Here is a 25,040-nt window from a genome sequence, read left to right on the forward strand (position 1 = left end):
ATACAAAAAAAGAGAGAATAAATGAATAATGACCCACCACCTTTCTTTCTAATGTCTTGCAGGGTGATGTCCAGATCCACATGATCTATAAATCAGCAGGACAAGAGGCAGCAGCATACTTCCTTCCTATTGGTAAGGTATCTGCTGTAAGAGTTATGAGGGGTGGATTAAATTAACGAACTATTGGAAAACTGACAAATAAAATAAATATTGCAAAACTATTAGTTCTGGCCACCCAATCTGATTGGTTACCATGAGTTGCAGCTGAACCAATATCCAGTATCAGAGCCGTAGGCCTATAGAAAAACATAAGCCGGAGTAAACATAATATAGAACTGCATAGCTTGGTTACTGTTAGATGTGGAGAACGTTATAGTGAATGTTATAACCCCATACGCTAACAAACAATAATACACTAACCCTCCTTTGTTTTTGTTTTTCCCCAGTTGACCTCCCAGAGCCTCCTTTCCCCAGCCCTCCATTTCCTGGGTCAAAGGTCGTCCACAGGAGGAAGAAGAGACAGGTGAGTGAGAACTGTAGAATGCCCCAGGTTTTACTCCTACTATCCTTATGGCCACAGTTATGGATGAGTCATAATTTACTTTAACTGGGGAAGGAATGCTGAGAAAGGAGTCATCTTGAGTTCAGTCATGTGTGTGGTGTGTGTGGTTGTGTGTGTGTGTGGTTGAGAGAGTGTGTGGTGTGTCTGTGTGGTTGAGAGAGTTTGTGCGGTGTGTGTTTGAGAGAGTGTGTGTGGTGTGTGTGTGTGTGTGTGGTTGAGAGAGTGTGTGGTGTGTGTGTGTGGTTGAGAGAGTGTGTGTGGTGTGTGTTTGAGAGAGTGTGTGTGGTGTGTGTGTGTGTGTGTGGTTGAGAGAGTGTGTGTGTTGTGTGTGTGTGTGGTTGAGAGAGTGTGTGTGTTGTGTGTGTGTGTGGTTGAGAGAGTGTGTGTGTTGTGTGTGGTTGAGAGAGTGTGTGTGTTGTGTGTGTGTGGTTGAGAGAGTGTGTGTGTTGTGTGTGTGTGGTTGAGAGAGTGTGTGTGTTGTGTGTGGTTGAGAGAGTGTGTGTGTGTTGTGTGTGTGTGGTTGAGAGAGTGTGTATACTATATAATCGTGCATGCTTATGTGTGTCTGTATGAGTGTGTTGGAGATAATTAAATAGTGCTCTGTGTGTTCTTCACGTTGTTGACTTTGCATTCTGTATGTTAATTCACTGAGGTAGAAATGAAGGTGATTTCCTTGTCACCCCTCTCATCCTCTTGTTATAAGATATTCACCATGTGAGTGAAGGTTGTTCTCTGTGGCTCCTCATCCTCCAGACAGACAAACTGGTGTGGATATGTCTGCATCTCTCTCTCTCTCTCTCTCTCTCCCTCTCCCTCTCTCTCTCTTTCTCTCTCTCTCTGTTCTCTTGCTTTTTTTCTCTCTTTTTCCCCTGAGAGCTATATAGACAAGGTTTACAGGAAAGCACAGACAGACCTGATGCGGTTGAAACATTCCATCATCCCAGCATCATTCTTCCTGTTTCTATGATGGGTTTTGGTGGAAACAGTCATCCTACAAATATAATGTTTTTACAGTAAGAGAGAGACAGTTTTAATGCATGTGTGTGTGTGTTAGATCCATTGTTGCTTACCGTCTGCCCTGTGTTGCTCTCGTAGGCCCCGCGGGTTGGAGGCAGTGTAACCGAGGAGACCAAGTACATCGAGCTGATGGTGATCAACGACCATCTGATGGTGAGAGCAGTCCATCTGTGTGTGTTTATGATTGTGTGTGTGTGTGCTCTTTCCCCCATTGATGTTACCCCCAATAAAGAAGCCAAGGGTGCAGGTATAAGGCTGACTCTCTCTCTCTCTCTCTCTCTCTCTCTCTCTCTCTCCAGTATAAAAAGCATCGTCTCTCTGTTGGTCAGACGAATAACTACGCTAAGTCTGTGGTCAATATGGCTGATATGGTAAGTTATCTAAACATAATCTTTTTTATATTGGATAGTTTGTCAGCTAGCAGTGGCTATCTGGCCTCCATGAACTACATGAGCCTAGAGACAGTAGACTCATCTGGTCTTTAGAATCTCAACCAATCAAGGGCGGAATCGTCAGTGTCACCGTCTGCAACGATAACTGGTCTCCTCAGCCTCGTCTGTCTGCTGTGCTGCTGAAATCTGATAGGCCCGTTGCAGAGGACAGGGTCACATTTGAAAGCTGATAGGCTGGTGGAAAAGGGTCATATCTGTTTGCGTGCCCTTGAGATTTAGTGATGACATAAAAAGGATGCTATATAGGGAATGGTGTGTGTTTGATAGATGTTTTGTTTTAAGAATAGAACTGAAAGCGTCCCTGTCCACTGTGCATTGTTGATTTAAGGGAATGTTTTTGACTTACTGTGCAACCACAAACAGACAAACAGACAGGCCTAAATATAGACAACAGTGACCCTTCCTCTACCCTCCCTCTCCTCTGCATCAGTCCATCTCTCGCTCCTCTCTGCACACCTGAGCCTAAAAACAAACAACAATCCCCTCCCTTCTTCTCCTCCATCAATCCTCTCCTTTCTCCCCTCTCCATCTCTGTCCATATGAGACTACTGCAGGTATTCAGCTAAATCAATCAGTCTTTACACGTGTCCTTTCCTCCCTCCCCTCACCGTCTCCACTGTTTATCTGGGCAGTCAAACAGGTTGTTTAATAGATTTTCATCCTATTCAGGCAAACATGTTCTCTCACTGTACCACTCGTCCCCATTGTGTCCTTTGAAGAGACTATTAGCCTCTGTTGATTCTGTCTGGCCACGGAGCAGTGTTCTCATAAACTGCTCAGATTAGAATCACAAACACTACCATTATTTGTTGTTATCCCCCCAGACATAAGTCTGTTGGAATGGATGTCGTCATTAGATCTGTCAGCTATCAAAGTCATTTAGGTCATTTAAGTAGCTTTGTAGGAAATGTTTTGATGTCAGTCAACTCTCAAGAGACAGGCAGCACTGTATTTCCTGTAGCTGTTCTGTTGGTCTGATGTTTGGTGTTCTGATGTCACCCTCCCTTCCCAGATCTTCAAGGAGCAGCTCAACACCCGCATCGTGCTGGTTGCCATGGAGACGTGGGCGGCTGACAACCGGTTCAACATCGACGACGACCCCATGGTGACCTTGAGGGAGTTCATGAAGTACAGACGAGACTTCATCAAGGAGAAGTGTGACTCTGTGCATCTTTTCTCGTAAGCCTGTCTGTCTCTGTTTGGGCTGGGGGAGAGGGGGTGGTATGGGTTCTGTCTGTCTCTGTTTGGGGTGGAGGAGAGGGGGTGGTATGGGTTCTGTCTGTCTCTGTTTGGGGTGGAGGAGAGGGGGTGGTATGGGTTCTGTCTGTCTCTGTTTGGGGTGGAGGAGAGGGGGTGGTATGGGTTCTGTCTGTCTCTGTTTGGGGTGGAGGAGAGGGGGTGGTATGGGTTCTGTCTGTCTCTGTTTGGGGTGGAGGAGAGGGGGTGGTATGGGTTCTGTCTGTCTCTGTTTGGGGTGGAGGAGAGGGGGTGGTATGGGTTCTGTCTGTCTCTGTGGGGTGGGGGAGGGGGTGGTATGGGTTCTGTCTGTCTCTGTTTGGGGTGGAGGAGAGGGGGTGGTATGGGTTCTGTCTGTCTCTGTTTGGGGTGGGGGAGAGGGGGTGGTATGGGGTCTGTCTGTCTGTCTGTCTCTGTGGGGTGAGGGAGAGGGGGTGGTATGGGTGGGGGGTTCTGATGCATTTTAGTCACTTCAAACCATGCTTCCTGTCAGACTGGTTTGTAATAGACTGTCATCACCCCAAATGAAAAAGTTAACATTGGCTGTTGGTGACATCCTTATTTGACGGGACAAAAAAGTCTGGGAACCCCAGTTTAGAGATTTAATTACTTCCTCTCTTTTTACCAGAGGGAACCGGTTCCATAGCAGCTGGGGAGGAGCTTCCTATATGGGAGGAGTCTGTTCTCTAACTAAAGGAGGAGGAGTCAATGAGGTAAGCCCCACTTCAGGATGAAAAAGGACCACGATCACCATCTCTTTTAGGCACAAATTTAAGAACTTATTCTCTCTCTCTGTTTTCTCTCTTTATTTATTTTCTCCTCCCTTCCTCTGTCAGTATGGCAAGACAGATGAGATGGCCATAACCCTGGCCCAGTCTCTGGGACAAAATATTGGCATCTTTTCTGACAAGAAGAGGATCCTCAATGGTACACACACACACACACACACACACACACACACACACACAGGCCACACACACGCTGGCCACACACACACACTGGCCACACAGAGACGTGTATGTTGTGTGTTCCACAGGCGAGTGCAAGTGTGATGACCGTTGGTCTGGCTGCATCATGGATGATGTTGGGTAAGTTTCCTCTACAGTACTTTGTTTCCCAAACAGCCCGTCTCACACTGCCATGGCAACAGACCCCATCTCCCGCGACAATGCCGACATTCCAAACGTGTGTTCCCTCTGTGCATCTCTGTTTCGCTGTGATGTCATAGTGTGTTAGTCTCTTAGAGAAGAGGGTCGTCACTATCTGACCATGTTAGAAAGGATGGAAGTACTGCACTTTTAACCACTAACCCTAACTCACCATAACCTTACCCCTAACTCTCAGTCTTAAACCTAACCCTCAACCTTAAACCTAACCCTAACTCTGAACCTAACCTTAACTCCGACTAAGAACTAATATCTCATATACGTGTTCATCACTTCTGATGATATTGCCACCTTTGTTCATCTTAGACTGGCCAGAAAGTGACTACCCAGAAAAATAGTCAGTCTGACTTAGTTGGACATTTAGACAGGGAAGATCATCTGAATTAGGACAATTAATACATTCACATTGATTATCTTGTTAGTGTTGACTCTGAGTTAACAATGTCTGGAGCATTAGAAAATACTTTAGACTGCGTGGTAGTTCATGAAATATTCCACTAGATGGCAGTAGATGCTGTTGTTTACTCCAGACATCAGTAACTTCACGCACTGGACTGTTTGGCCAGGGATTCATATTAGTAATACTATCTGTGAGTGATTGGTCATGTCCTGAACTGCCACGTAGAGTTTCACCAATCACATTCTATATTCTGAATAATATGTTATACCTCTCTTGGTTAACTGTGGAGCTCTTGTACTGTCCTTGTCAGCCAAATGTTTCCCGTTCATTGTGTGTTTCTGTGTGGACACGCTTGCTGCTTTGCAGCTTGTGTGTGTGAGTGTATCTATATGGATGCAACTGTGTGTGAGGGCTGTGTGTGTTAGTATGGAGGATGTGTGTCTTTACCCCTCTTCTTTACTTTAATACCTCTTGCGTTTCCCCTCAATCCCAAATGGGACAGCAGGTGAGCAGAAGCTTGGCTGGAACGCTGCTCGTGCAGTTTGAACCAATCGGCTGCCTGGAAGGGTTGTCAGTCATCTCAACCTTTCCCATTCCATCCAATAGCATTACGGCCTCTGTGGCTCGACGTCCCGCCGTAGCTTCGTCTTCTTCAGATGATGATGATGCAGTGTAAAGAAATACAGCTCTGTGGTCTGAGCTCAGCTGTATTTATTTATGTTCATTATGTACATATATTTTTCAGATTTATTTTCATATATTTTTTCAGTTTTGGGCTGATGTCACTCGCTGAGCACTTTTGGAGCAACGGATTGTACTACTGTAATACTCATAGGGGGGATCCCTTTTCCCCCTTAAAGCTTTGACAATGAGCCCTACCCATCATGTCTTGTCCATCTAACCGATTGATACAGTCTGCAATGTCATTCCCGTACGAGACCAATATGATTTATCTCCATTAATACTGTACTCAACAGCACGGACCCCTTTTAGGATTCTATCTTTCTTTGATATTGTTATCTGACTTTAGCAACCTCTCCGTGGGGTCAGCATGTCAAAGGTCAGAAGTTATTATTTATCCTTTCCCCAGCACATGGCTCTTACCCAGACTCCCTCTCTCTAAGCAGAGGTCAATGGTATTTCAGACACTCGTATTCAATGAGCAAGTATCAATCACTTTTTATTTTCTCTTCTCAGCGCCTGCATGTCTGTTCCTGTTAACTAATACTGATAGTCTACTGTGTGGTGGTTCTCTCCATCAAAAGGGTTGGGGTTCTATCTGGGTTCCCTAACTCGTGTGTGTGTGTGTGTGTGTGTGTGTGTGTGTGTGTGTGTGTGTGTGTGTGTGTGTGTGTGTGTGTGTGTGTGTGTGTGTGTGTGTGTGTGTGTGTGTGTGTGTGTGTGTGTGTGTGTGTGTGTGTGTGTGTGTGTGTGTGTGTGTGTGTGTGTGTGTGTGTGTGTGCGTGCGTGCGTGCACAATTGGGTTGTTAGCCAGCCTGGGGGTGCCATAATGCACTGGATGGACTTGTGTTTGTATCACACTGGGTTCCTCTGTGTTAGGTTCTTCATTACTGAGGGTTTTACTATGTTGAGGCTATGTTGGGGCCACCGCCAACAAATTGGAAATGTTCTTTATAAGTCATCATACACTATCCTCTCTTCATTTAGAGTGTTTAGCGAGAGAGAAGAAGAGGCCGAGAGAAACATAGAAAGAAGTAAGGGAGGGTTGATGTATGTCTATATTGCCAGTGATTCATTGGAGGTCTCTCTCTCTCTCTGTTATTGTGAGCCTTTGTTTGATTCCTAATCAGTATGACTCTCACTACTATTGTAAGTGCTACAATAATCCAAACTCAACTCAGCCCCTTGACTTCCACCATTTCCTTTCTCCGGGAAAGCTCCTGTTGGGCCCAGGATTTGCTGCATTGTGTTTACAGCACTAGCTCCCATTAGCCACTCACTAGCATTACTACTCGAAGCGGATACATATTTGCTGTATCATTTAGCAACAGTGCTATGGCGAGACAGGACAATGGCGTCTGAGGCTAAGCCCTGATTGCAGGAATGCAGAGCAGCAAGGGGCCAACACTAACAATGACAGACTAATAACAGAAAGACCCCTGATTGAGTGTCAATTGCTTACTAGAAAACCAGGTGCTATTGATTACTTCAGGGCAAAGGTGGTCTGCAGAAATGTATTAATTTCAAGTCAATCAATTTCTGCAACAAAAGACACCTTTGTCCTTAAGCTATCAATGGGACCTGATTTCTGCCACCACACATCACGGTTATGATTCACAACCAGAAGCAACAACAAGGACAATAACAACAACAATAATGTGACAAAGATTATTTCCTCTACACACCATCAGTCAATATTAATCTTGTATGTCATACCGCTACTCTCCCTATTCTCTGACCCTGACTCTGACTGTGGTCATCAACAGATAAAAGGTGTGTGTGTGTGTGTGTGTTATTCTATAGATGGTGGGCTGTAAGGGATTGGATTGAACTGAAATGGAACCAACTATTAGAATCATTCAGAAATGTTAGTCAGCCTTGTTCAACACGTCTTGTGGTGAATGCTTCCTTCCTGTTCATATAGGGTCATTTGTAAGTATATACCACACTGCTGGCCTTCTCTCTGTAAGGACAACGCTAAAGCAACACAAGAGTGGCACAGTGTGTCTCAGAGGGATGTGTGTTGTTGTTGACGTGCTGCAGTTGTTTCCACTGTAACTGCGTGACTCTGTGGTTGTGTTGAACAGCTTCTACCTGCCCAAGAGGTTCTCCAACTGCAATGTGGAGGAGTACCACACCTTCCTCAACAGTGGTGGTGGAGCCTGTCTCTTCAACAAACCCATAAAGGTACACACACACACACACACACACACACACACACACACACACACACACCCCTGAAGGGGATAATGAAGAAAATAACTTCAAAGCTTATAAAGCGTTTTTCTTAAATTTCACCCAAAGCACTTAGATAAACCTAACCTCTCTCTTTCTCTCTCTCCTCTCTTTCACTCTCCCCCCTCGCTCTCTGTGACTCCAGCTGGTTGACCCTCCAGAGTGTGGGAATGGTTTGGTGGAGCCAGGGGAGGAGTGTGACTGTGGTAGCCCAGCGGTGAGTAGCTGAGAGTGGACAGACATTGGCCCTAGACACCTCTGGTCCTGGAGAATCTACAGGGAACCTTGATTCATATGCGTTTGTTTATATGTGTTTGTGTTCCTTCACTAGGAGTGCGAGAGGGAGGGGGAGAAGTGCTGTCAGAAGTGTACACTCACACAAGGCTCAAAGTGTAGCGACGGACTCTGCTGTAACAACTGTCAGGTACAGGACACTATGCATTGTCACAACACGCATATATGCATATTCAATCAATCAAATGTATTTATAAAGCCCTTTTTACACCAGCACATGTCATGAAGTGTTATACAGAAACCCAGCCTAAAACCCCAAACAGCAGGCAATGCAGATGTAGAAGAACGGTGGCTTGGAAAAACTCCCTAGAAAGGCAGGAACCTAGAGAGGAACCAGGCTTTGAGGGGGTGGGGTGCCAGTCCTCTTCTGGCTGTGCCAGGTGGAGAGGAACCAGGCTCTGAGGGGTGCCAGTCCTCTTCTGGCTGTGCCAGGTGGAGAGGAACCAGGCTCTGAGGGGTGCCAGTCCTCTTCTGGCTGTGCCAGGTGGAGAGGAACCAGGCTCTGGGGGTGCCAGTCCTCTTCTGGCTGTGCCATGTGGAGGGGAACCAGGCTCTGAGGGGGTGGGGTGCCAGTCCTCTTCTGGCTGTGCCAGGTGGAGAGGAACCAGGCTCTGAGGGGGTGCCAGTCCTCTTCTGGCTGTGCCAGGTGGAGAGGAACCAGGCTCTGAGGGGTGCCAGTCCTCTTCTGGCTGTGCCAGGTGGAGAGGAACCAGGCTCTGAGGGGGTGCCAGTCCTCTTCTGGCTGTGCCAGGTGGAGAGGAACCAGGCTCTGAGGGGTGCCAGTCCTCTTCTGGCTGTGCCAGGTGGAGAGGAACCAGGCTCTGGGGGTGCCAGTCCTCTTCTGGCTGTGCCATGTGGAGGGGAACCAGGCTCTGAGGGGGTGGGGTGCCAGTCCTCTTCTGGCTGTGCCAGGTGGAGAGGAACCAGGCTCTGAGGGGGTGCCAGTCCTCTTCTGGCTGTGCCAGGTGGAGAGGAACCAGGCTCTGAGGGGTGCCAGTCCTCTTCTGGCTGTGCCAGGTGGAGAGGAACCAGGCTCTGAGGGGGTGCCAGTCCTCTTCTGGCTGTGCCAGGTGGAGAGGAACCAGGCTCTGAGGGGGTGCCAGTCCTCTTCTGGCTGTGCCAGGTGGAGAGGAACCAGGCTCTGAGGGGTGCCAGTCCTCTTCTGGCTGTGCCAGGTGGAGAGGAACCAGGCTCTGAGGGGGTGCCAGTCCTCTTCTGGCTGTGCCAGGTGGAGAGGAACCAGGCTCTGAGGTGTGCCAGTCCTCTTCTGGCTGTGCCAGGTGGAGAGTAACCAGGCTCTGAGGGGTGCCAGTCCTCTTCTGGCTGTGCCAGGTGGAGAGGAGCCAGGCTCTGAGGGGTGCCAGTCCTCTTCTGGCTGTGCCAGGTGGAGAGGAACCAGGCTCTGAGGGGTGCCAGTCCTCTTCTGGCTGTGCCAGGTGGAGAGGAACCAGGCTCTGAGGGGTGCCAGTCCTCTTCTGGTTGTGCCAGGTGGAGAGGAACCAGGCTCTGAGGGGTGCCAGTCCTCTTCTGGCTGTGCCAGGTGGAGAGGAACCAGGCTCTGAGGGGTGCCAGTCCTCTTCTGGCTGTGCCAGGTGGAGAGGAACCAGGCTCTGAGGGGTGCTAGTCCTCTTCTTGCTGTGCCAGGTGGAGAGGAACCAGGCTCTGAGGGGTGCCAGTCCTCTTCTGGCTGTGCCAGGTGGAGGGGAACCAAGCTCTGAGGGGTGCCAGTCCTCTTCTGGCTGTGCCAGGTGGAGAGTAACCAGGCTCTGAGGGGTGCCAGTCCTCTTCTGGCTGTGCCAGGTGGAAAGGAACCAGGCTCTGAGGGGTGCCAGTCCTCTTCTGGCTGTGCCAGGTGGAGAGGAACCAGGCTCTGAGGGGGTGCCAGTCCTCTTCTGGCTGTGCCAGGTGGAGAGGAACCAGGCTCTGAGGGGTGCCAGTCCTCTTCTGGCTGTGCCAGGTGGAGAGGAACCAGGCTTTGAGGGGGTGCCAGTCCTCTTCTGGCTGTGCCAGGTGGAGAGTAACCAGGCTTTGAGGGGGTGCCAGTCCTCTTCTGGCTGTGCCAGGTGGAGAGAAACCAGGCTCTGAGGGGGTGCCAGTCCTCTTCTGGCTGTGCCAGGTGGAAAGGAACCAGGCTCTGAGGGAGTGCCAGTCCTCTTATGGCTGTGCCAGGTGGAAAGGAACCAGGCTCTGAGGGGTGCCAGTCCTCTTCTGGCTGTGCCAGGTGGAGAGGAACCAGGCTCTGAGGGGGTGCCAGTCCTCTTCTGGCTGTGCCAGGTGGAGAGGAACCAGGCTCTGAGGGGTGCCAGTCCTCTTCTGGCTGTGCCAGGTGGAGAGGAACCAGGCTTTGAGGGGGTGCCAGTCCTCTTCTGGCTGTGCCAGGTGGAGAGTAACCAGGCTTTGAGGGGGTGCCAGTCCTCTTCTGGCTGTGCCAGGTGGAGAGGAACCAGGCTTTGAGGGGGTGCCAGTCCTCTTCTGGCTGTGCCAGGTGGAGAGGAACCAGGCTCTGAGGGGGTGCCAGTCCTCTTCTGGCTGTGCCAGGTGGAGAGAAACCAGGCTTTGAGGGGGTGCCAGTCCTCTTCTGGCTGTGCCAGGTGGAGAGGAACCAGGCTTTGAGGGGGTGCCAGTCCTCTTCTGGCTGCGCCAGGTGGAGAGAAACCAGGCTCTGAGGGGGTGCCAGTCCTCTTCTGGCTGCGCCAGGTGGAAAGGAACAAGGCTCTGAGGGAGTGCCAGTCCTCTTATGGCTGTGCCAGGTGGAAAGGAACCAGGCTCTGAGGGGTGCCAGTCCTCTTCTGGCTGTGCCAGGTGGAAAGGAACCAGGCTTTGAGGGGTGCCAGTCCTCTTCTGGCTGTGCCAGGTGGAGAGGAACCAGGCTCTGAGGGAGTGCCAGTCCTCTTCTGGCTGTGCCAGGTGGAAAGGAACCAGGCTCTGAGGGAGTTCCAGTCCTCTTCTTTCTGTGCCAGGTAGAGAGGAACCAGGCTCTGAGGGGGTGACAGGTGGAGATTATAAGAGTACATGGCCATTAATACCAGATTGTTCTTCAAGATGTTTAAACGTTCATAGATGACCAGCAGGGTCAAATAATAATTACAGTGGTTGTAGTCTGTGCAACAGGTCAGTACTTCAGGAGTAAATGTCATACACCTGCTGACATGCTTTGACCTGTGTTGTGTGTGGGCAGATGGAGTTTATGGGCGTGGTGTGTAGGGAGGCAGTGAATGACTGTGATATTCCAGAGAACTGCACTGGTAACTCCAGCCAGTGTCCCCCGAACGTGCACAAGATGGACGGCTACTCATGTGAAAAGGAACAGGTAAGAGATATCAAGAATAATCAGAGTGGACCAGTTGGTGTGTACAGGTGTGTGTTTGTGTTTGACGAGTACCATTCCTCTGTGTCCAGGGTCGTTGCTTCAACGGGAGGTGCAAGACCAAAGACAGACAGTGCAAGTACCTGTGGGGAGAGAGTGAGTAACAAAACTGTTTTTGATTCCATCACTGATGAAAACGTTTTTATGTCGACCTCAATGACACTCAATGCAGGGTTATTTATGTAGGTTGTGACATCATCCCTGTTCATTGTTTGATTTTTCAGAGGCGACCGCTGCTGATAAGTTCTGTTATGAGAAGTTGAATATCGAGGGGACAGAGAAGGGGAACTGTGGGAAGGACAAAGACACATGGGTCCAATGCAACAAGCAGTAAGGACACTTGTTTGTGTCACAGTTCTGTTGTGCTTGAATACAATGACATGCCATCGCACTGTACTTTTATCCTTGAACATAACATGTGTCCAGCAAAGTTTAGGTAACTAATGGAACCTGAACTTAGAGAGAAGGTTCATCACTTCTTCCTGTGTGTTTCAGAGACGTGCATTGTGGGTACCTGCTATGTTCCAACATATCGCCGGCCCCCCGACTAGGAGAGTTGCAGGGGGGACTGACGTCCTTCTCTGTTGCACAGCATAGCGCCTCGCTGGACTGCAGGTACACACACACACACACACACACACACACACACACACACACACACACACACACACACACACACACACACACCATTCAGCCCAGTGTGGCTCGGGCAGAGGTCATCAGACTCTGATTCATTCAGCGCGTTATGGTTCTCCTTGGGTTGCTAAGGAATTACAGTCCGTTCATAGATATTTACACACGCTGATTGATAAAGCGACCTCCTTATATTTACGTCACTAAACACAATTACTATTTAGCGGAACAAAATTCCTATTATGTGGACCCATTTATCTATAATTGTACTGTAATTATCATGAACACACAACACCACCAACCCACATAGGCACCTTTAGTCAGACTCTCTGGGGATGCAATTTGTCTCAACTGATGATTTGATTTATTTATTTAATAATTCAAAGACATATACAGTGGGGCAAAAAAGTATTTAGTCAGCCACCAATTGTGCAAGTTCTCCCACTTAAAAGAATGAGAGAGGCCTGTAATTTTTTATCATAGGTACACTTCAACTATGACAGACAAATTGAGAAAAAAAAATCCAGAAAATCACATTGTAGGATTTTTTATGAATTTATTTGCAAATAATGGTGGAAAATAAGTATTTGGTCAATAACAAAAGTTTATCTCAAAACTTTGTTATATACCCTTTGTTGGCAATGACAGAGGTCAAAAATCTTCTCAAGGTTTTCACACACTGTTGCTGGTATTTTGGTCCATTCCTCCATGCAGATCTCCTCTAGAGCAGTGATGTTTTGGGGCTGTTGCTGGGCAACATGGACTTTCAACTCCCTCCAAAGATTTTCTATGGGGTTGAGATCTGGAGACTGGCTAGGCCACTCCAGGACCTTGAAATGCTTCTTACGAAGCCACTCCTTTGTTGCCCGGGCGGTGTGTTTGGGATCATTGTCATGCTGAAAGACCCAGCCACGTTTCATCTTCAATGCCCTTGCTGATGGAAGGAGGTTTTCACTCAAAATCTCACGATACATGGCCCTATTCATTCTTTCCTTTACACGGATCAGTCGTCCTGGTCCCTTTGCAGAGAAACAGCCCCAAAGCATGATGTTTCCACCCCCATGCTTCACAGTAGGTATGGTGTTCTTTGGATGCAACTCAGCATTCTTTGTCCTCCAAACACGACGAGTTGAGTTTTTACCAAAATGTTATATTTTGGTTTCATCTGACCATATGACATTCTCCCAATCTTCTTCTGGATCATCCTCTCAAGCAAACTTCAGACGGGCCTGTACTGGCTTAAGCAGGGGGACACGTCTGGCACTGCAGGATTTGAGTCCCTGGTGGCATAGTGTGTTACTGATGGTAGGCTTTGTTACTTTGGTCCCAGCTCTCTGCAGGTCATTCACTAGGTCCCCCCGTGTGGTTCTGGGATTTTTGCTCACCGTTCTTGTGATCATTTTGACCCCACGGGGTGAGATCTTGCGTGGAGCCCCAGATCGAGGGAGATTATCAGTGGTCTTGTATGTCTTCCATTTCCTAATAATTGCTCCCACAGTTGATTTCTTCAAACCAAGCTGCTTACCTATTGCAGATTCAGTCTTCCCAGCCTGGTGTAGGTCTACAATTTTGTTTCTGGTGTCCTTTGACAGCTCTTTGGTCTTGGCCATAGTGGAGTTTGGAGTGTGACTGTTTGAGGTTGTGGACAGGTGTCTTTTATATTGATAACAAGTTCAAACAGGTGCCATTAATACAGGTAACGAGTAGAGGACAGAGGACAGGTTTGTGAGAGCCCGAAATCCTGCTTGTTTGTAGGTGACCAAATACTTATTTTCCACCATAATTTGCAAATAAATTCCTTAAAAATCCTACAAAATTGTTTTTTCTAATTTTGTCTGTCATAGTTGAAGTGTACCTATGATGAAAATTACAGGCCTCTCTCTCATCTTTTTAAGTGGGAGAACTTGCACAATTGGTGGCTGACTAAATACTTTTTTTGCCCCACTGTATATATAGCCAAGAACAAGCAGTCCATGCATTAAAAACCTAGCAACGATAACACGATAAAGTCTTAGCTTATTTAATAATAGGACATAAGAAATGCCACAAATTTGAAGAAACATAGTTAAGGGATTCAATTGTTTCTGGTAAAATAATGAAAGATTAGAAAGAAGAAACAGTATTTGATATATGGTCCATTGTGGATGATGCAGGCCTCCAGAGCACATACAGAATAATGCCTCTAGCTCTCTCTCTGACGATGCAGACCTCCAGAGCACATACAGGATAATGTCTCTAGCTCTCTCTCTGACAATGCAGGCCTCCAGAGCACATACAGAATAATGCCTCTAGCTCTCTCTCTCTGACGATGCAGACCTCCAGAGCACATACAGAATAATGCCTCTAGCTCTCTCTCTCTGATGATGCAGGCCTCCAGAGCACATACAGAATAATGCCTCTAGCTCTCTCTCTGACGATGCAGGCCTCCAGAGCACATACAGAATAATGTCTCTAGCTCTCTCTCTGACAATGCAGGCCTCCAGAGCACATACAGAATAATGCCTCTAGCTCTCTCTCTGACGATGCAGGCCTCCAGAGCACATACAGAATAATGCCTCTAGCTCTCTCTCTGACGATGCAGGCCTCCAGAGCACATACAGGATAATGCCTCTTAGCTCTCTCTCTGATGATGCAGGCCTCCAGAGCACATACAGAATAATGTCTCTAGCTCTCTCTCTGACAATGCAGGCCTCCAGAGCACATACAGAATAATGCCTATAGCTCTCTCTCTCTGATGATGCAGGCCTCCAGAGCATATACAGAATAACGTCTCTAGCTCTCTCTTTGTGAATTCAATTCTATATTTGAATTATGTCCATGTGTAACTTCTATATGAATGGATCCTCTGTAACTGTGCTGTGTTGTGTGCTGTATGTCAGTGGGGGTCATGTGATGATAGACGGGGACAGTGACCTGGGCTATGTGGAGGATGGGACAGCCTGTGGGACAGAGAGGGTCTGCTTCAACCACAAGTGTCTGCCCCTTCAGGAGTTCAACTTCAGCACCTGCCCTGGAACCACCGAGAAGACCATCTGTTCTGGACACGGGGTACGGATACACGCACACAAATGCACAAACACCCACTTTCTCTCTCTCTCTCCAACCTTTCAGCTCCTAATACATATTTTTTGGTGTGTGTGCCTGCATGCTTGTGTATGTGTGTGTTGCAGATTTGTAGTAACGAGCTGAAGTGTGTGTGTCACTTGGGTTGGACTGGAGACGATTGTAACTCCACGTCTCCTCTCAGCTACCTGGTGGTTGGACCCACCGCCTCTGTATCAGGTACAAATAACTCCACACATCTCCCTATCTCTCTCTAACTCTTTCCCTCTCCCCCTATTTATATAAGCCCTGCTTATAAATATCTCTCTCTCTCTCTGTCTCTCTCTCCCTATCTCTCTCGCTCTTTCCCTCACACTCTCTCTCCCTCTCTCTCTCTCTCTCTCTCTAACTCTTTCTAACTCTCTCTCTCACTCTCTAACTCTCTCTCTAACTCTCCTACTCTCTCTCTCTCTAACTCTTTCTAACTCTCTCTCTCACTCTAACTCTCCTACTCTCTCTCTCTCTAACTCTCTCACTCTCTAACTCTCTCACTCTCTAACTCTCTCTCTAACTCTCTCTCTAACTCTCTAACTCTCTCACTCTCTAACTCTCCTATTCTCTCTCTCTCTCTCTAACTCTTTCTAACTCTCTCTCTCACTCTCTCTCTAACTCTCCTACTCTCTCTCTCTCTAACTCTCTCTCTCTAACTCTCTCTCTCTAACTCTCTCTCTCTAACTCTCTCTCTCTAACTCTATCACTCTCTCACTCTAACTCTTTCCCTCTTCCCCTATTTACACTAAGACTCTGTGAGAGGTTTTGGTTCGACATACATATTTAAGCCTTTTTTTTCTTCATAAATCATTGGTTCATTCATTGTTTAGTTATTCTGCATATAATCATTATTTTTGGCCTTTCCGTTTGCATCAGTATCTGTTAAAACAACAACCAGGCACATCTTTCTTTTTGTTTGTTGTTTATTTTCACACACATTCTTTGTCGACAGGCTCATGTCATTGATGGAGTGACGCTGAGGTCAGATCTGAGTTCCTCTTCATTGTGTTTGCCCCTTCTGTGATGTCACTTCCTCCTCTTTCTCCTCCTCTCACCCCATCCCAGTCTCCCCAGCCTGTAGTCAGTCATGTTTTTGAATCCTTCTACGTTTCCCCTCAAAAACATACACATCAATGTTTGTAATGTGTTTCCTCCCCCCTCTTTCCTTTCAGATCTCTTCCCTCTGAGTGTGCTGTGTTTTAGTGTACTATTGAAGTGAGGTGTACCCACTTGGTCACTTCAAAGTGTGTTTCTCCTACAGATTCATTTGGAAACAACTATAATACAGTTTGTTTATAAAGTGCTCTCTCTCCCCCCCTCCTCTCTCAGGTATCACCAGTACTAACATCATCATCGGGGCCATCGCTGGCTCCATTCTGTTCCTGGCTCTCATCCTGGCCATCACCGCCTGGGGATACAAGTGAGTACAGCTGGACCTCAGCTCTAGACCTGGGATAGCTGACTAGGAACTGGCTTGGGATCCTGTCATTGGTCAGTGTGTCTGACGTGACTGTCCTTCTTCACTAACAGGAGCTACAGACAGCGGTGCTACGTTGAGTCAGAGGTTCACAGAAGATTCTGCAGGTTTGTCATCCTTATTCGTTCCCATTTACATTTTTGTCATTTAGCAGCGCGACTTACAATTCCACATTTTCTATAACGGTCATTAGTTGTTGATCTATTTATGTGTTGGTCAATTTGTTGATGTGTTTGTGAAATCACATCTATGTCAGGACAATGTTCATATGTCTAATGTTTGTTGGCGTTTCTCAGGCAAATGCCTCCGGGTGACTATGTGAAGAAACCCGGGGATGCAGACTCGTTCTACAGTGACCTGGCCCCTGGGGTCAGCACCAACTCAGGCTGTAGCTCCAAGAAGAGGTCTGGCTGTCTGTCTAACCTGCAGATATACACGCTCTCTTTCCCCCCCTCCATCGCCTCCATCTCACAAAACATCTCTCTGTTTGCATTCAGGTGTGACACCATCTCACTGCCATCGTAAACGTGTGTGTGTGTGCATGTGTGTGTGTGTGTGTGTGTGTGTGTGTGTGTCTCTGTGGTGAGGGGGTTTCTTATTTTGCGTGTGTCGAGGGTATCGTGTCTTGTTCGCAATATGTGTAGTTGGTTGTGTTGGTTGCAATATGCCTCTTTCTGCACATTCTTCTCATCATGTTGTCATGGTATCACTCCCTGTTGTCATGGTATCACTCTCTGTCATCATGCTATCGTTCACTGTCGTCATGGTGTGGTAGTCTGTTCTCATGGAATGTACCATCAGTCTCCTTCCTCTCCTCCTCCTACTTTGAGCTGTCTGTCTGTTCTCTACTGTAGAAAAAGGAAAATAATATAATAATAATATATTAATATGCAGTCGTGTGTGCATACATTTGACTTATGGGTGGTCCCAGAAATCAAACCCACTAAACAGATGTTGTAAATCTGGGCTCCCAAGTGATGCAGCTGTTTAAGGCACTGCATCTCAGTGCTTGAGGCAACCGACCGTATCACAACCGACCGTGATTGGGAGTCCCATAGGGTGGCGCACAACTGGCCCAGCATCGTCCGTGTTTGGCCGGTGTAGGCCTTCATTATAAATAAGAATTTGTTCTGAACTGACTTGCCTAGTTAAATAAAGGCTAAATAAAAAAATTAAAAGTCTGGGGATCAGGTTGTCAGTAATGATGATCGTGATGATAATGGTTATCACTGTTTCACAAGGAAATCTAACTCTGTGTGTGAAGGTCTAACGGTCTTTCCCACTCGTGGAGCGAGCGAATCCCTGACGCCAAACACATCTCTGACATTTGTGAGAACGGACGACCCAGGAGCAACTCATGGCAAGGTATACACACACACACACACACACACACACACACACACACACACACACACACACACACACACACACACCACAGAGTTATATTTCCCTGTGCTGACCATGTGTTACTGTGTCCTTCCTCTGTAGGAAATCTGAGTGGAAATCGCAAGAAGTCGAAAGGGAAGAAGTTCCGTCCTCGCTCCAACTCTACAGAGTAAGTCACCATGTTCCTGGATGGGCTTCCACATGGCTCAGGGATTGTATTTACACCCATCCAGTCACTATAGAAATCAGCTCAAATAGCAGCAAGCCAAGAGGTTCTGTATGGTGAAATAGACTTATACAGATTGTGGGGTTACTTGTAGAATCTGTGAATCCAGCATTTCACAAGAACTTTATAAGAAAGTGTATTAATGAGTTACATTGACTACTACCAGATTTTGTTACCTCAGAGACGCCATTGTTCTAGAATGTTGTACTGCACTTTTCTATAAAGAAAAATGTCATTGTAGAGTGCATGTGGGACTTAATGGCAGTCACTATGGCCATGCTTGAACGGACAAATGCTATTTGTTTTTATCTAAGGGTTAGTGTTACGGGTGAGGGTAAATGTAAAGGTTAAGTGTTAAGGTCAGGGCTATTGCTTATAAAGATGACATCTGTGAGACCATACTTCTGTCCTTTCTAGCATGGCCACTCAAAAACAACCCTAACTGCACATGCTCCCCGTGAATGAACACAATTAACGCCTTGTTGACCTTTCAGCCTTGTTGACCTTTCAGCCTTGTTGATCTCCCAGCCTGTTGTTGTTTGTTTGTTTGTTTGTTTGTTTCCTGGTCCTGGCACCTGAGGTCATTGGCAGAGCAACTGTTCTTGTTTGAATGCATGGGAGTGAATGAGGAGAATTTAACTGCTTGGACCGATTTGTGACATGTGGACAAAATGCAAATGACCATCTTACTAAAACACACATTCATCTAGTCAAGTTCTTCACAGTCCCATCTTGTCTTCCTCTCACTTGCATCTTGGTGGTGTGTGTTCAGAATGTCTTTGGTCTGCTCTGCTCTCTTAAAATATCTCCTCTTCCTCCCTCGTCCTCTTTCTCCCTCTTCCTCATCTCCATCCTCCTCCCTCTCATCCTCTTTTTCCTCCTGTTTCCTCTTCTCCTTTCCTCCTCCCTTCTCGGTGTGTCTATCAATCCCCACTCCTGCAGGTATTTAACCCCTCGCTTCCAAACAGAGCATTATGATGTAACTAAGTGGGTAGAAGATGTGAATAAAAACAGTGAAGGACCCTACCTTAGGTATTACCTCAGATCATCTCCTATTCCTCAACAACCCCCACCCCCCTCTTTTAACTCCCCTTTGGCTTGGTCCGTGTATTTGGGTTCAATTTGGCCAGGGGAGGTAGGGAAGGGTTATACCAGTGGTTCCCAAATGGGGGTCAGCTCCCTTTATCACAGATAAAGAGCAGATTGATTGGTAGTTCTGGTGATGATGTCAGAGCTTTGGTTGACAGCTCTTGATCCAATTGTGTCTTTGGACTCCCATGATTCATTGCTTTTAGCGTACGATGGTTGGATGTATCAATAGCTGCTGAACTTTTACAACAGTTTTACATTTTGTTGAGTATTGAGTAACATCATTGTCTTGCTTTATTTGTAATGACACCAAAAAGGAAGTCATTAGAAATAATCTCTATTACTAGTCTATTTCCTTATTTCCCTCCGTTGCTCTTGCCATCTTCTCTTTCTTTATCTCTGCATGTTCAGTGTTGTGTTTGCTCTGATGTCATCATTGTGCTACACACATGTCTGAGTCTACTGAGTGTCTCTGTGCTCACCGGCCTGGTCGGTTCACATTTACCCATCTCCACTACACCTTCTGGTCCTGGATCAGCCCAGATACACCCCAACACAGGCACAGGTCTAGTCAAATTAACTGTACTCAGTGGGTGTCTGACTGACCTGCCCACTCCCACTCCAGCCACAGCACAGCTGACCCTGTTGCATTGCTGATGATGGTGCAGCGGTTGAGGATGTCATAGGCAGGTCGATGAGAGGTAGAGGTGACTGTTCCCAGACCAGGGCAGTTCAGGCTGGTCTACTCTGGCACAGGCAGATGCTTCCCCTAACCACAGCTCTAGGGTCAAATTATCATACCCCCAATCTGAACCTTAAACATTAGGGTCATGAACAAATGTCTGCCTCGCTGTTTAGGGGCAACTTCTGCCTATTCCGGGCAGATCAGTAAAAATGATGATGTCACTGTTTATAGTGAGGTAATTTCCTGTCTCTTTCAGGACGCTCTCCCCGGCGAAGTCGCCTACCTCCTCCACGGGGTCCATTGCATCCAGCCGGAGGTACCCTTACCCCATGCCCCCCCTCCCCGATGACCAGAAGAAGGCCAACAGGCAGAGTGCCAGGGTAAACTACTATAATAACACAGTATATAGCACATACTGCACATAACATCTCATATGTAACATATACTGTACATAACATCTCATACATAACACATACTGTACATAACATCTCATATGTAACACATACTGCACATATCTCATATGTAACACATACTGCACATAACATCTCATATGTAACAGACTGCACATAACATCTCATACGTAACACACTGTACATAACATCTCATATGTAACACATACTGTACATAACATCTCATATGTAACATACTGTACATAACATCTCATACGTAACATACTGTACATAACATCTCATATGTAACATACTGTACATAATGTCCTAGAAAGTAGGTAAATACAGTAGTAGTTCATGACGTGTGTACTATAAATACCCCTATTGCATTGTGGGGTTAACTGCAGTTAAGGTACTGAAGCCATTATCTAATTTTAGTCTTTGTCTCTTCATCTCGTTTCTCTTCCTGCAGCTGTGGGAGACTTCAATATAACACTCCTGTTATCTACTCTGCAAAACTACTTAAGAACTACATTTTCATCCACTTTTCTATGAATTAAAAAATACAAAGCAAAACAAAATTGAAACAAAATGACGAAAAAAAAGTGAGCAACTGGTGTGAGCGGAAAAGAGAAGCAGAGGAAGATGAAGAGGAGGAAGGTGTGAGAGTGTGTGAGAATGTGTGAGAGTGTGCGAGGTCCGTCAGACCTGACCTGCTCAGTAGGGGACGCTACAGGGGCCATCTGTCATTCCTACACTGACAAGCCAAGACAGAACGAGGCAAGACAAGATCCCTTTCAGATTAGTTGGAGATCCACCAGAGATCAGCCCTTCACTCATTGGTGAGGAAAAAGCAAAGCTGTTGTGATGGTAACAGTGCAGACAGAGAGGAGAGGCCTCGTTGTGGATGTCTCCCTACTCCCAACACCCCAACATCCCCCAGCTTCCACCACACTCTTCTAGCTCCTCCCTCAAACTGTCCCACCTTACCTTACCCCAACCCCCCTCTAGCCCTGCCCCTATGTAAACTCTCTCCTCTGATTGGTGCTCCTCTCTGTTGAGGGGCGCGGACAGCTATCATATCGGCAGATTTCTATACCATTTTGAAGCACGCTGTTTAATTACTGTAGAAAACTCCAACACTGTATGCATGAGAACCCCCTGTTAATCAACTCTTCCTAGTGTCATAAAGGAGAAGAAGTCTGGGACGGACAGCATGCGGGGGATGGTGATGTCATACGTACTGTAGGCCTTTAAGCTTTCTTTACATTATAGGCTTCTTCTATCTCTGTGATCAGCGACTCATTATGAACTGTATCACACATTATACTAGCCAACTGCCCCTGACATGGACCCTAGCCCCTAGCCCCTAGCCACTCCGTTCTCTTTCTTTCGCCGTGTCAGGTTTTCCTGAAGGATTTGATTATCGTTGTAAATATGTACAGCTTAAAGGCAGAGTATTGTGTGCTTTTCTTTTTTACTTACTGGGAGGTGAATGATGAAGGGATGCTCCCCCTCTCCTCCTCCTGATGTGGTTCGTGTTGTAGACAGACAGGGTCTCCGTAGGTCTTTGTAGAGACCCCGTACTTGGTTTTTCTGTCTGTTTCTCTCTTTTCATTTCTGTCTGAACTCTCTCTCTTCTCTCCCGTGTGTCTGTGTGAACACTCCAGCTTTCTTTTTCTTCCACAGCAGAATGTACAAACTGTGTTCTATATTTCCTCTTTGTGTCATCCCTTTCTCTGAGTAATGCACTCAGTCACAGCCCGTCATATTTAAGACAGTAAACTTAAGAATGTCATTGATTTATTACATTAACTGAGCATTTTATCCATTTGGATATTGATAATGATGAATATATTTTGAACTAACATCGTCCCATGAGCCCTTCCTCACTACAGAGGGGAGAGAACAAGTGTTTTTTTGTAGTTTTAGATGTGATATACATGTTCATTTGGCCATGGTGGTTTAGAGAAGTTGGAGAAATGTCCTGTGACTATAATCATTCCACACTACGGTCTGTGTGTACAGCAGGGACAGACTGGCCATCTGGCATTTTGGGCAAATGCAAGATGGTCTGGTCCATTTTTTACACAGTGGGCCACAGTGGGTCTTACTTGTTTTTTGGGGGGGCAAAATTATAATTATCTTGCTAATAATGGGGGTCTCGAGGAAAGAAATGGGCCGTTGTGTTTAAAATGCCAGAGCCGATTTCTGGTCCCAGTCCGCCCCTGGTGTACAGTGTGAGACCAGACATAACAGATAGATACAACTGGAACCGACAACGCCACTGAGATCCAACTGGACGAAGTGGGAATAACAATGTGGAAACTGAACATTGTGTCAGATGAATTTGGAATTTGTTTGGATAAAATTATTAAAATGTGCATTTTTGCTTTTGTTTTGTTTCCTACTGTAAGTTTGCCCTGCTGTCTGTAAATGATGAAGTGTCCTGTACAGTGCTTGCTGTTTGAGATTTATAAGACCAACAGAATGACAATGGATCTAGCTAGCACACTATCGCTGTTCTCTAGTAATCTGTCCTGTGAGGCTGTAATACGAAATAAGCATGTCATTGAAATAGTTTTTTCCTTGATTGCCAATTACTGTTATCTTCTTGGAATGTCATACCATAAACCCCATATCAGTAGTGAACAGGTTTTCAACATAATCAACCAGGTCTCAAACATTTTCATGAATGGCCCGAGTAATCTAGTGGTTTAAATGTGGCTTAAGATTCAGGTTCTTACCTACTCAGAGTAGGATAAAGTGTCCCTAGTCACTGATCCAAGGTCAGTTTTGTATCTTACCCCCCTGATGGTAAATGTTGTGAATTGGGGAGTGGAAAGCTGATCTTAGATCTGTGGCTAAAGGGAAACTTATTTGTACAGAAGTCACAACCCCCATCCCTAGTTACTGTACTGTCCATATCAGTTAAGCCTGCTGTATGTTAACTCCGTATGCTTAAGTTTCAAATGTGGGCACTGATCGTTTTGATTTTCTACTGTATGCATTATGACTGCAAAGATACTAAGATCACCACAATATCACATTAATATTGCTACTGTATGACAAGTCTCAAGTATTTTTTTTTACTCTTAAGTACCATTATATGTTCACTTCTCAGTGTTGTGTACAGCCGTTATTCAGACAGACCAACTGCATTGTTGTTCTTCTGTGCGTTGAGTGGAACGGAGATATGATGCAGACATTTTAGTTTTTTAAAGCACACACATCTCGGACCACTCTGGCATGTGAAGATCTGTACGTGTCTTTTATGGTATGAGGATGGGACACAGCTATGGCAACATGGGGTGCATTATGCTATAGGGATCTGTGCAGGTGAGCTCATGTTGACTAAAGCTCTCATCACTCTTGTCTTATTTCAGTTACGATATGATTGGCTGGTGCTTAGCAACTTGAGATTTGACCAAGGGATTCCCTAGGCCGTGGTAATATGAAAATAAAGGATCATACTTGTCAAGCAATATTTTAAATATCATACTGTCTTAATTCTGACATCTATGATAATTGACCTGCAGGTCATAGGATTGAGGTATATTAGACATTAGGATGGTGGCAGGTGGAACCTGTCCAGGTAACAAGATGTAACTTGTCTGATGTGTGTTATCTGTATTAGTGGCTTGACTGACGTAACCCAACCGGACCCACAGAGAAACGTCCAAACGCTCACAAAGTAGGGACAGATTCTTGAATGTATCAATACAACCAAGCACCAAGCACCCAGCTGTAGCCTGTGGAGAAGTAGGTTATATCAGGCCTCTGAACACACCATAAAGTCTACTGAGATGTAGGTTAAATCAGGCCTCTGAATGCACCATGCAGTCTACTGAGATGTAGGTTATATCAGGCCTCTGAATGCACCATGCAGTCTACTGAGATGTAGGTTATATCAGGCCTCTGAATGCACCATGCAGTCTACTGAGATGTAGGTTATATCAGGCCTCTGAATGCACCATGCTGTCTACTGAGATGTAGGTTATATCAGGTCTCTGAACGCACCATGCAGTCTACTGAGAGGTAGGTTATATCAGGTCTCTGAACGCACCATGCTGTCTACTGAGATGTAGGTTATATCAGGCCTCTGAATGCACCATGCAGTCTACTGAGATGTAGGTTATATCAGGCCTCTGAATGCACCATGCTGTCTACTGAGATGTAGGTTATATCAGGTCTCTGAACGCACCATGCAGTCTACTGAGAGGTAGGTTATATCAGGTCTCTGAACGCACCATGCTGTCTACTGAGATGTAGGTTATATCAGGCCTCTGAATGCACCATGCAGTCTACTGAGATGTAGGTTATATCAGGCCTCTGAATGCACCATGAAGTCTACTGAGATGTAGGTTATATCAGGCCTCTGAATGCACCATGCTGTCTACTGAGATGTAGGTTATATCAGGTCTCTGAACGCACCATGCAGTCTACTGAGATGTAGGTTATATCAGGCCTCTGAATCCACCATGCAGTTCCATCCTGCTGCAGTATGCTCCTACTGCGACCTTAACCTTCATATGTACCGCTACAAAATCTATATAGTCGGTTCCCAAATGATTGCCACCCTGCATGAGCAATAATGACTGTAAAATAAATAATTCAAATACTGACCTAAATTGTATGTAACAAAAAAAAAG

The 25,040-nt window shown here is 46.3% G+C and overlaps 1 protein-coding gene across 4 annotated transcripts in view; it reads left to right on the forward strand.

Moving 5' to 3' along the window:
* LOC112243870 (disintegrin and metalloproteinase domain-containing protein 22) overlaps positions 1-23,876 on the forward strand; it is a 100,852-nt gene extending 76,976 nt beyond the window's left edge. The window contains exons 7-30 of one of the 4 annotated variants that reach the window (XM_042307001.1): positions 63-132; positions 447-523; positions 1,658-1,732; positions 1,879-1,950; positions 3,044-3,210; positions 3,896-3,980; positions 4,104-4,194; positions 4,304-4,355; positions 7,602-7,701; positions 7,895-7,966; positions 8,081-8,173; positions 11,222-11,353; positions 11,443-11,506; positions 11,635-11,740; positions 11,906-12,025; positions 14,923-15,091; positions 15,214-15,325; positions 16,466-16,556; positions 16,667-16,720; positions 16,910-17,110; positions 17,878-17,978; positions 18,102-18,168; positions 20,256-20,379; positions 20,861-23,876. In XM_042307001.1, coding sequence (XP_042162935.1) covers positions 63-132; positions 447-523; positions 1,658-1,732; positions 1,879-1,950; positions 3,044-3,210; positions 3,896-3,980; positions 4,104-4,194; positions 4,304-4,355; positions 7,602-7,701; positions 7,895-7,966; positions 8,081-8,173; positions 11,222-11,353; positions 11,443-11,506; positions 11,635-11,740; positions 11,906-12,025; positions 14,923-15,091; positions 15,214-15,325; positions 16,466-16,556; positions 16,667-16,720; positions 16,910-17,110; positions 17,878-17,978; positions 18,102-18,168; positions 20,256-20,379; positions 20,861-20,881 — 2,316 coding nt within the window. In that variant the 3' untranslated portion in view covers positions 20,882-23,876. Of the gene's footprint in view, positions 1-62; positions 133-446; positions 524-1,657; positions 1,733-1,878; positions 1,951-3,043; positions 3,211-3,895; positions 3,981-4,103; positions 4,195-4,303; positions 4,356-7,601; positions 7,702-7,894; positions 7,967-8,080; positions 8,174-11,221; positions 11,354-11,442; positions 11,507-11,634; positions 11,741-11,905; positions 12,026-14,922; positions 15,092-15,213; positions 15,326-16,465; positions 16,557-16,666; positions 16,721-16,909; positions 17,111-17,877; positions 17,979-18,101; positions 18,169-19,167; positions 19,544-20,255; positions 20,380-20,860 lie in introns of those variants that run through there. The other 3 variants (XM_042307006.1, XM_042306999.1, XM_042307000.1) reach the window with 3 other exon arrangements.
* The last annotated feature ends 1,164 nt before the right edge of the window (positions 23,877-25,040 follow it).

This window comes from Oncorhynchus tshawytscha, linkage group LG03 (assembly GCF_018296145.1).
Source record: "Oncorhynchus tshawytscha isolate Ot180627B linkage group LG03, Otsh_v2.0, whole genome shotgun sequence".
In the NCBI taxonomy this organism is placed as follows: Eukaryota; Metazoa; Chordata; class Actinopteri; order Salmoniformes; family Salmonidae; genus Oncorhynchus; species Oncorhynchus tshawytscha.